Source organism: Stenella coeruleoalba (assembly GCF_951394435.1).
Source record: "Stenella coeruleoalba genome assembly, chromosome: 11".
Lineage (NCBI taxonomy): Eukaryota > Metazoa > Chordata > Mammalia > Artiodactyla > Delphinidae > Stenella > Stenella coeruleoalba.
Genome location: NC_137157.1, coordinates 22,042,928 through 22,055,315, shown reverse-complemented (window position 1 = coordinate 22,055,315; position 12,388 = coordinate 22,042,928). Strand labels below are relative to the sequence as shown.

The following is a 12,388-nucleotide window of genomic DNA, read 5'->3' as shown; positions in this document are numbered from 1 at the left end:
GGTCATTTATCTGTTCTTCTGTCTGTTATTCTGCTATTGATTTCTTTTAGAGAATTTTTAATTTCATTTATTGTGTTGTTCATCATTGTTTGTTTGCTCTTTAGTTCTTCTAGGTCCTTGTTAAACGTTTCTTTTATTTTCCTCATTCTATTTCCAAGATTTTGGATCATCTTTACTGTCATTACTCTGAATTCTTTTCCAGGTAGACTGCCTATTTCCTCTTCATTTTTTTGGTCTGGTGGTTGTTGCCTTGCTCCTCCATCTGCTGTGTGTTTCTTTGTCTTCTCATTTTGCTTCACTTACTGTGTTTGGGGTCTCCTTTTCGCAGGCTGCAGGTTTGTAGTTCCTATTGTTTTTGGTGTGTGCCCCCAGTGGGTAGGGTTGGTTCAGTGGGTTGTGTAGGCTTCCTGGTAGAGGGTACTGGTGCTTGTGTTCTGGTGGATGAGGCTGGAGCTTGTCTTTCTGGTGGGCAGGACTGCATCTGGTGGTATATTTTTGGGTGTCTGTGAACTTTCTATGATTTTAGGCAGCCTCTCTGCTAATGGGCGGGGTTGAGTTCCTGTCTTGCTAGTTGATTGGCATAGGGTGTCCAGCACTGTAGGTTGCTGGTCGTTGAGTGGATCTGGGTGTTAGTATTGAGATGGAGATCTCTGGGAGAGTTTTTGCCATTTGGTATTATGTGGAGCCAGGAGGTCTCTGGTGGAGCAATGTCCTGAACTCGGCTTTCCCACCTCAGAGGCTCAGGACTGTCACCCACCTGGAGCACCAAGACCCTCTCAGCCACATGGCTCAGAAGAAAAGGGAGAAAAAAAATGAAAGAAAGAAAGAAAGAGAGAGAGAGAGGGAGGGAGGGAAGGAGCGAGGGAGGGAGGGAGGAAGGAAGGAAGGGAGAAAGAAAGAAAGAAAGAAAAGAAAAGAAAATAAAGTCATTAAAAAAATTATTAAAAATAAAAAATTAAAAAAAGAAAGAATAGAGCAACCAAACCAAAAAACAAAGCTACCAATGATAACAGGCGTTAAAAGCTATACAAAAAAAAAAAAAAGAATAAAAACTGGACAGACAGAACCCTAGGACAAAAAGCAAAGCAAAGCTATACAGACAAAATCACACAAAGAAGCATACACATACATTCTCACAAAAGAGAAAAAGGAAAAAATATAAATACATATAAAATAGGGCTTCCCTGGTGGCACAGTGGTTGAGAGTCTGCCTGCCACTGCAGCGGACACGGGTTCATGCCCTGGTCTGGGAATATTCCACATGCCGCGGAGCGGCTGGGCCCGTGAGCCATGGCCTCTGAGCCTGCGCGTCCAGAGCCTGTGCTCCGCAACGGGAGAGGCCACAACAGTGAGAGGCCCACGTGCCGCAAAAGAAATAAATAAATTAAAATAAAATAAAATAAAAAGGAAGAGAGCAACCAAATCAATAAACAAACCTACCAATGATAATAAACTCTAAATACTAAACTAAGATAAACACAAAACTAGAAACAAATTAGACATAGAAAGCAAACCCCAAGTCTACAGTTGCTCCCAAAGTCCACCGCCTCAGTTTTGGGATGATTCATTGTCTATTCAGGTATTCCACAGGTGCAGGGTACATCAAGTTGATTGTGGAGATTTAATCCGCTGGTCCTGAGGCTGCTGGGAGAGATTTCCCTTTCTCTTCTTTGTTCGCACAGCTCCTGGGGTTCAGCTTTGGATTTGGCCTCACCTCTGCATGTATGTCGCCTGAGGGCGTCTGTTCCCCACCCAGACAGGAAGGGGTTAAAGTAGCAGCTGATTAGGGGGCTCTGGTTCAGTGAGGCCAGGGGGAGGGAGGAGTATGGAATGCAGGTCAAGCCTGTGGCAGCAGTGGCCAGTGTGACGTTGCAACAGCCTGAGGCACACCATGTGTTCTCCTGGGAAAGCTGTCCCTGGATCACGGGACCCTGGCAGTGGGGGGCTGCACAGGCTCCCAGGAGGGGAGGTGTGGATAGTGACCTGTGCTTGCACACAGGATTCTTGGTGGCTGCAGCAGCAGCGTTAGCGTTTCATGCCTGTGTCTGATGTCCGTGCTGATAGCCGTGGCTTGTGCCTGTCTCTGGAGCTCGTTTAGGCGGTGCCCTGAATCTCCTCTTCTCACGCACCCCAAAACAATGTTCTCCTGACTCTTACGAAGTTACAACTTTTTCCTGGACCCCCTCCCGCTAGCTGTGGCACACAAGCTCCCTTCAGGCTGTGTTCATGCAGCCAACCCCAGTCCTCTCCCTGGGATCTGACCTCTGAAGCCCGAGCCTCAGCTCCCAGCCCCCACCCGCCCCAGCAGGTGAACAGACAAGCCTCTCAGGCTGGTGAGTGCTGGTCGGCACTGATTCTCTCTGCAGGAATCTCTCCACTTTGCCTTCTTCACCCCTGTTGCTGTTTTCTCCTCCATGGCTCCAAAGATTCCCCCCAACCCACTCCCTGTTTCCACCAGTGAAGGGGCTTCCTAGTGTGTGGAAACTTTTCCGCCTTCACAGCTCCCTCCCACTGGTGCAGGTCTGTGCCTATTCTTTTGTCTCTGTTTTTCCTTTTTTCTTTTGCCCTACCCACGTATGTGGGGAGTTTCTTGCCTTTTGGGAAGTCTGAGGTCTTCTTCCAGGCTTCAGTAGGTGTTCTGTAGGTGTTGATCCACATGTAGATGTATTTTTGATGTATTTGTGGGGAGGAAGGTGATCTCCACGTCTTACTCCTCTGCCACGTTGAATGTCCCTTCCCATTCCCTCCTTCTTAATAACTTACGTCATCTAAATTCATAACACAGCACTCACCAGAAGATGTCCTCCTACCTTGTTCCTTCTCACACTCCTTTGCTGTTGTCGCCTTTTATCACCTCTTTCATCAAGCTCAGGTTTCAGTCGTCTATCTACACTTACTCCATATCATCTATGTAATGATAATGTTCACATTTTTTGTCTTCAGACTGAAACTTCAGCTGCCTACTTGACACAGCTATTCAGATATCTAATAGGTATCTCAAACTTAAAATGAACTCCTGGTAGAAAAGGAGTTCATTCCCACCTAAACTGTTGGTGGGGAATCCAAGTTGGTACAGCCACTATGGAGAACTATATGGAGGTTCCTCAGAAAACAAAAAATAGTTACCATATGATCCAACAATCCCACTCCTGGGCATACATCCAGACAAAACTCTAATTCAAAAAGATACATGCACCCCTATGTTCATAGCAGCACTATTCACAATAGCCAAGACATGCATAAAACCAAAATATCCATCAACAGATGAATGGATAAAGAAGATGTGATACTTATATACAACAGAATACTACTCAGCCATAAAAAAGAACAAAATAATGCCATTTGCAGGAACAGGGATGCAAATAGAGATTATCATACTAAGTGAAGTAAGTCAGAAAGAGAAAGATAAATACCATATGATATCATTTATATGTGGAATCTAAAATATGACACAAATGAACCTATCTATGAAACACAAACAGATTCACGGACATAGAAAACAGACTTGTGACTGCCAAGGTAGAGGGAGTTTGGCAGGGGAAGGGATGGGGTGGGAGGTTAATTTTAGTACATGTAAGCTATTATATATAGAATAGATAAGCAACAAGGTCCTACTGTATACCACAGAGAACTATATTCAATATCCTATGATAAACCATAATGGAAAAGAAAATATAAAAAAAGAATGAATCACTTTGCTATACAGCAGAAATTAACACAACATTGTAAATCAACTATACTTCAATTTTAAAAAATGAACTGGTATTTCTCCCTGTTCACAAAATCTGCTCTTCCCAGGACCTGTCTCATGTTAGATGACAGTAAAAACCATTTTTACAATTGTTTAGGACAAAAATCTTGCAGTTTTCCTTAATTCTTCTCTTTATCTCATGCACTATATCTACTCTATCATGAAATCCTATAGGCTCAATCTTAAAAAATACTTAAAACATCCCTCAATTTCTCTCCACCTCCACTGCTTCACCTTTGACCTGAGCTGACTGACTTCCTCTCTCATCTTAATGCAATGCTACAATAACCTCCTACTGGTCTTCCTGCTTTCACACTTATCCTCCTTCTCCAGTCCATTCTCAACACAAGATTTGAAGTAATTTTCATAAAACAGAAGTTACATCAAGTCACTCTACTGAAAGACCTGAAATTACTCCCCATTTCACTCTGAGTAAAAGCCAAAGTTCTTAAAATGGCCTATGTTAGGTCCTACATGACCCATCCCTCTCTTCCTTCTCATCTAAAAACATTCCATATTTCAAAGAATAGTAGTCAGATTTGACTCATCTGCTTAAGCAATAAACTTTAGGGCTTTCCTTGAACTTTTCTTCCTCACCATCACACCTCTGATCAGTTGCCATGACCTGTTGATTACTCTTTCCTTGTATCTCTCAAATCCATTTATATTTTCCATTGCTGCTCCCTACCTCCCTACCTCCAATCTCATCTCAACTCAAATCTATCTGCTACATATTAATACTAAGGTGATGTTTCTAGTTAAATGCTAACCCATTCATATCATCCAAGTCTGTCTACCTCCAAAGGTCTCCCCCTTTACCCATCTTTTTCTGATGATTCTTAAGTGATACTTAGATTACATAATATGTTGCCTAACAAGTAGGAAGCTTTAATTATAATTCAGGCTACTTTTGAAATGGCTCTCTGTTATAATAAATTCATTGGGTCACTTATTCGAAGTGCTTTGCAGCATACAATTCGCTTGTGAGGTGTTATGTATTAGTCTTTGTTCTATTAATACTTGACATTTTTATAAAGATTAATTTTTTGTGCATGCAATCATTTATAAAATAAACAGTGGATTTACCCATTAATTTAGATTATACTTTTACGTCAAGAAAAAGTCAGCCACCTTGGCATGAGTACAGATGTACAGTAGGCTCTTCTTATCTTAAAACTACTACAGATTTCAAACAAAATAATATTAAAGAAGCAAAAAGAATATTAAGCAATAATGATAATACTAAGTAAGAATATTAATTTCCATAGTTTCCAAAATGCTTCACATAAATAAGCTCATTTATTACTACAACTACCCAAAGAGTAGATATTATTTCCCCTTTTCAGAGGAGCAAATTAAAGATCAGAGAAGTTAAGTGATTTGATGGAAAATATCTAGCAAATCAGTGACAGAACTGACTCAGGAACTTGTTCTCTTTCATTATATACCATGTGCTAATGCCTTTATATTCAGATGCTTAAATACAATATGTAACAAACCATCTAAGTGTAAGATAATGAAATGCTACTTTTTTAAGTAGATAAATGCCCACCTTAAACATTTTATTTTGTGAAATTAAAAGTTTTACTTTTCAATGTAAAACAACTCAGCATTGTCCTTCCACATTATTACTAAATATCAGTCTATTCTAAAATTTTTGATGTAACATGGAGGTGACATATTACATTAAGAAACCATAGTAACATACTATACAAAACCATTTCAACTGTTAAAAGGTTAGATTTTGGTTCTGTTTAAAGGTCAGACCTGAAAATATGATGATGATTACATTTCTCCACACATTTTGGGTGGTGCCATTAAAGTCCTGGCATGAAACCACTATCTTTAATATCTAACCACTGAAAGGCCATTAGTGTATTCAAAAAGAATATTACACCACACTCTGACAAAAATGGTAAGCCTCTACATTGCCACACATGTAGGTGAACGAAAAACACAATGAGATTTATATGAAGATTCCTCTTACGTCCCCTAACTCATAAAGGCTTTGGCTTTAAAAGCTCAAAAATATAGCTGTATAAATGACTACTTTACCTGTATGGCCAGTTCCCTTGTTCTTGACTTCTGTGGTTGCCACAGAAGAGGTGGGTGGACTAACAGGAGGGCTGGAAGTAAAGCTTGTACACCCTGTAGATGTGCTGATTTCAAAATATTCTTGGCTGTGATTCAGTCGATGAAAATCCAGAGAAGACACAATAGATGTTCGTTGTTTAGGCTAAAATAAATGAGCATGATGAGAGTATTAATATGATCATGTTCATCTTCAGCCCAATCTCCCCATCAGTTTAATCTAAGTGATATTTTTCAGTTAAACTGTCTGTTTTTTATATATAAAATATACTTGTGCTTCACAGAGAGACATTAAATAATCCCTTGATTAGTTAAATAATAAAAAATTGTTTAATGGAAAAATATCATGGCATAGTTGATAAAATAAGTTAGACTTTTTGTTAGATTTTCCCAGAAGACTGCAAAAATACAGTGCGCAGAATTTCTCTTAATGATCTATTCAGAATGTTGCAATTTTGAGTCACCTTTCATTCAACTAATACTTATTAAGGACTTGGCATTTGCCAGACTCTGAGGATATAGAATCTAATAATAAAAGGGCCCTTACAACACTGAAACATAATTAAGGCAGTTCCATTTTTTTTTATTCTCTATATAGTCCAAGGAATTGGTGGCATTAGATATTGTCCCCAAGTACCATATGCTGGGATTTCATCATTAGAATTAAGTAAAGTTGTATAGCACATTTTCCAGGATCTAAGAATCTACTTGGTATTTGTAGTGGAATTTGATCTTCTTTTTTAAGGATTTAAATTAACCCCCAAATAGCAAGAAAAGTCAATTTAAACACAAAAGGTAAAATCATGGAGTAACAGCAGATATATTCTATACCCTTTATCAGTAATGGATTATTCCCTAGAGCAGTTTTCTGGTTTTTTCCACAATTTTAATTATATTCACTTTTTTTTCCTGCTTAGCAGAGCTTCAAACATCATCCTTCAGAAAAGCTGCAGTCTCTTTGGCTCTCAGGACTGTGCACATTTCCTAAGAATTAATCCAAGTTTTCTTACTTTTTATTCTTCTTATTCATATTAATGAAATATTAACAATCTCTTGTAATGCTTGATAAGAGATTAACTACAATCGCTTTGTAATAGTTTATTGTACTTTACTTTCCCCAAAGTACAATAAACTTTTGGTTTACTAACACTTTCACTGCCCTAAAATACTTGCTAATTTTATCACTGAATTCCACAATTATTTTCCTGCAGAATATTCAAGTTACCCTGTCTCTTCCAGCTCATGTTTTTTTTTTATAAAGTACACATCACTTAGTCTATAATCTAAAATAGACAATGATATTGAAATGTATTTTACAGAGCTTTTTTTACATAAGGTGTGCAGATTATCATAATATGCTTTATACTTTCACCATTGCATTATTTTTATGGGAGAGGTTGAAAGGCATATATATTGTTACACAAGAGGGTAAGTCATTTATTATTATGACACATGAACTCAGTAATGAAATTCAAATTAGTACCCACATAGGACTCAGTTGCTTTTGAAGTATGAAAGACTGGGGTTCAATGTCAGACTTGGTTTCTCATGAAATGTCTCTCCTTGGGGGTACTGAATCTCAATTCATATTCAATGTTCTTTCTACTAGACTATATAACAGCAATTAAAAGGCATGGAATATGACACTGGCTGCAATGGAAACACAGGCATGTCCATCATTGTGGTTTTGTTTCATTGTGTTGTGTTTTGCTTTTGTTTCACTTTGTATAAAGGCAACAGACCAAATTTATATAATGTTCCCTCTCATAAACATTACAAGGATCAAGCCAACTGATATGTATGACTCCTTTACTTATGTGTCTTAAATACATTTCTGAACTTTGACCACCCAACGTTTTAAATGCATGAAAAGTGCAATTTGTTATGCAATCATAAAAGCAAACAAACTATTCTTCTGCATTAATTCATTGTACAAATATTTGCTGAGTGTATACTAAATTGTGGATACCTTGGTAAGCAGTATGATAGGAATAAAATGAGTAAGCCATTGTCCCTCTTCTCCAGGTGATTATAGACTTGAAGTGGGAGGAGGGATGGTGCATGAGGGAAGAGACAAGCAATCCAAGGATTATGTGTCAGTATAGTATAGTAGAGTGATAAGCGTCATGATAAGTGGACACAAAATATCAAAGGTGAAACTCTACTTTATGGAGGGGATTGGGAAAGGCTTCCACAAGCAGGTGATTGATGGCTGAGTTGATTCTTGATGAAGCAGAGGTAGTAAGCAAACAAAAGAGCATGGGGAGAAGGAGAGCGCAAACTGCAAACAGTTCAGTATGGCTGTAGAGCAGAGTATGCTAAGGTAGTGATGGATTCAAGCCATGAGATATTGGATGTTGCAGGGGGACAAATCATAAAGGCCTCTAATGCCATATTAAGGAGTTTGGTCTTTAACCTGAATATTTTAAGGAACCACTGGATGATTTCTAAGCAAGAGGGTTTCATAGTTTGGTTTGTATTTCAGTAAAATCATTTGAGCAGTTTAGAGAATGAACAGGTAAGGGCAGAATTTGAGGAAGGGAGACTAATTAGGAGGATGTTACAGAATTCCAGCCAAGACATAATGGGGTCCTGAGGTAAAGCAGCTGCAACAGTGTTGGAGATAGCAGATGTTTTTAGGAGATGCTAATGTGGTTATAGCTCTTTAGATATTGGCGTCTGATTGGATGTGTAGGTTGATTTTAAGGGAGGAGTCTAGGGTGGCTCATAGATTTCTCAATTGGGTAGATGCTAAATGATAAGGTTATTTTTGTGGTTAATACAAATGTATACACTCCTATACCAGAAGTACACAAGATATATGCTTGGATGCTATCGGGACTCAGAATAGACTTCTTAGTCTATACGGTTATGCAAATCTACATGATATTTCCCTTTCTTTCTTTGAACAGAGTACTATGATCTCACTTGTATCATAGCTTCAAATAACATATCTGGAGGAAGGGAGACAGGCTAATGGAAATTCTAAAGGGAAGAAACCATTGATCATCTGACCTCATTCTTATTTGCTTCTTCAGAACTGCCTATAGGTCATCATTAGCCAGCTTCAGGAACATTGAGGCAGTGAGGAGTCATTGCCCGAAGTTCTCTGAGCATCTGAGATGATGAAAAATGAGAATCATTATATGTTAGTCATGCTCTAAGAAAGGGATCAGCAAACTATGACCTGTGGTCCAAATCTGGCCTGCCTCCTGTTTATGAAAATAAAGTTTTATTAGAATACTATGTTCATTCATTCACTTATTGTCTCTGACTACTCTCAACACTACAATGATAGATTTGAGAAGTTGTGACACAGGCCATATTATCCACAACACCTAAAATATTTACTGTCTGGTTCTTCAGAGAAAAAGTTGGCCAACTCCTGTTTTAAGGGATCATTTTACACATCATTTTAGTGCTCAACAAAACCACAAGCTAGGTTCCCTTTTATTTCCCAGCCTTATGTGCATTTAGGTTGAGGCCATGTAACTGACTGATTGACCTGTTAGTAGAAGTGAGCCTTCTCCATCCCTCTCTTACTCTCCAGATGATGTAGTTGCAAGATGAAGTAGGGTCATTCAACCCAACTTGGGCTTTATGAGAAGTTGAAATAAACATCCTTTATGTTAAACTATTGAGATTCTGGGTTTCCCTGTGGTGGCCCTAGAACTACTTATCCTAACTAGCACAGAATGCAGTGGCTCACTTAAATGATTTACTCATGATTACATAAGTAGTTAGCACAAAGGGCTTAGATTGGAAGGAATGTTCATGTATTCAAACCTAGAGACAAGTAGATGGTGCCTCAAAACACAAAGGACAGAGGCAGAATTAAAAAGAGATATCTGGGGGCTTCCCTGGTGGCGCAGTGGTTGAGAATCCGCCTGCCAATGCAGGGGACACGGGTTCGATCCCTGGTCCAGGAAGATCCCACATGCCGCAGAGCAACTAAGCCCATGTGCCACAACTACTGAGCCTGTGCTCTCGAGCCCGTGAGCCACAACTACTGAGCCCATGTGCCACAACTACTGAGCCCATGTGCCACAACTACTGAAGCCCATGCACCTAGAGCCCATGCTCTGCAATGAGAAGCCACTGCAATGAGAAGCCTGCGCACTGCAACGAAGAGTAGCCCCTGCTCACTGCAACTAGAGAAAGCCCGCGTGCAGCAGCGAAGACCCAACACAGCCAAAAATAAATAAATAAAATAAATAAAAATTTATTTTTAAAAAAGAGATATCTGTGTGGGGAAATAATAGCAATGGGAGAAAAGAATAAAGAGATGGTAGTGATATTAAAAATGGAGATAAAAGAGGATGGGTCTGGAATATTTGTTTAAACTTTCATTTTAATATATTCTGTTTTTAAAAAACTATTCTGATGGAATCCTGCTAAGTCATTCAGTATAAGAAAAAAAAAAGTGTTTTCACAAATTCACTGAAATTACTAGTGGAATTTGCCAAGTTTTAATGTTTAAGATAAGTGGGACCTCTAAAATAACTCCCCTGCCTCCATGGTCCAGCACTCATATCTTTCTAGCTTCCAAAGGACTTGTTCCCACACATATTTACTTAACTAGAGATAGCAAACTATAGATCATGGGCCAAACCCAGGCTTCTGACTATTTTTGTAAAGCATGTGAGCTAAAAATATTTTTTACATCTTTTAATGGTTGAAAAAAATGGAAGAATAATATTAGTGACAGGTGAAAATTATATAAAACCCAAATTGCAATGTTTATAAATAAAGTTTTATCAGAACATAGTCATGCTCATTCACTTATATTTCATGCGATTGTAGCAGAGCTGAATAGTTGCAGCAGAGACCATAGGACTCACAAAGCCTATTTTATTCTCTGGTCCCATACAGAAAAGGTTGGTGATCCCTGCTATGCAGTGATTAGGGAATATCTCTGAGGACCTGAAACTGAGTAGACACATGAATGATTGTGAGTCAAGGCTAGCTACATGGAGTTGCTGGACGCAGTACAACATGGAAATGTGGGGCTCTTTGTTCCAAAAGCAGGGAAAAAAGTTTTTCCTTTATTCCATGGTCTCTCTCTAGATCTGTCATGGTGCTTTTATTTGCCACTTACTGTTGTATTCCCTTGGGCACAGGGACACTTAACAGGATGAGCGGAGACCCTCACAGGCACCCAGGGGTTTTGCCCTGCAACTCAGTACATATACTCAATCTTGACCATCCCCACACTCAGGGTCTCAGTGCTGTATCAGCAGTTGGTGAGCTGGCTGGGAGCACTAGGGTTGGGGGGTCAGGTGGCCAAGAATCCTACCTAGTAATATGGGGAGATGGCGGGAGCTGGGACCACAGATGAGCCAAGGCTCCAAGCCCCAGCACGTGATCCATCTTCCCACAGACTTCACTTACAAAATACAAATTCAGAGATAAGAATTAAGAATTTTAGACAGCTATGCAAAAGCATTACACCCCAAGCATAGGGCCCTTCTTAGCGTGGGGCCTATTGAGACTGCACTGGTCCCACATCAATGAAGCCAGTGCCAGCTTAGTTATTACCTTAAAGGGACTAATGTGTGAATTTACTGGTGTCACATACAGGATAGCACACATCCTCTACCCTTATTTTGGATTATCTTCATCAGTCAGAACCAAGTTCCTAAGAATATCTTTATGCTGTATCAAAATATAAATGAAATACAACATTCTGATGCAATACTAAGAATTTCATAACATTACTGTAACCCAGACAGATATGATTCACATATGAATAAGATGAGAACACAAAATTCCTAACTAGAATGAGATTCAGGTAATGTGTACATTTATTTCCAAATTTTCTCTGGATTGAAACCTAAGTTTCAAATATCCACTTCTATGTTTCCTCTGCTATTTTCAAATTATTTAAACTAATGGACATTTTAAAAAATCCACTTACTTGGATTTAAGTGGATTTTAAGTCATTTGAATTCATTTAATTTAATTATAAAGGGACCTCATCAACCTCCTTAAAAAAATGTCAAATAGGACTACAGGGATACAGTGGTGTCAGCACAAAGAAAAAGTGGTGCTAACAAAAGTCAATATTGTTGACTTTATTGATATTAAATTATCAAATTTAATATTAAATTATCCAAGCAAAACCAAGGTTCAAAATGAGTTCCCAGAGAAAACAGCTGAATGTCAGAAGATTAGCAAGTGGCATCAGTAGAAATACATGGAGATGACAGACTTCCTAGACACTGGCCCACTGATAAATTATATCAACACAAAACAATGTCCTGTCAAGTCAGTGGCAATAAAATTAGATGCCTTCTTATACTTTTTAAAATGGGGATGAGGTGGGGTGGTAAAAATGGGAAGCTAGACCAGTAGTATTTTTAGAACTTTAATCAACCTGAAATATTTTGTGTATATGGTACATGGTGACAAATTTAATTCTAAGTATTTTTTCCACCAAATGATAGCCTACTGTCCCAATACCATCACTTATTTCTTTACTGATTTGAAATGCCACCTTTATCATATACTAAATTTCCAAATATAGACTGGGTTTACATTTTTGGA

The 12,388-nt window shown here is 38.7% G+C and overlaps 1 protein-coding gene across 13 annotated transcripts in view; it reads right to left on the bottom strand.

The window, feature by feature from the left end:
• The window catches only part of ANKS1B (ankyrin repeat and sterile alpha motif domain containing 1B), a gene marked incomplete at its 5' end in the record, with an annotated part of 1,156,737 nt that overhangs the window by 622,580 nt on the left and 521,769 nt on the right, over positions 1-12,388 (bottom strand). For all 13 annotated transcript variants that reach the window (XR_013830584.1, XM_079937794.1, XM_079937795.1 and 10 more), the window contains one exon: positions 5,807-5,987. Coding sequence is in view for 11 of the 13 variants with exons in the window: in XM_079937794.1 (XP_079793920.1) it covers positions 5,807-5,987 (181 nt within the window). The remainder of the gene's footprint in view (positions 1-5,806; positions 5,988-12,388) is intronic.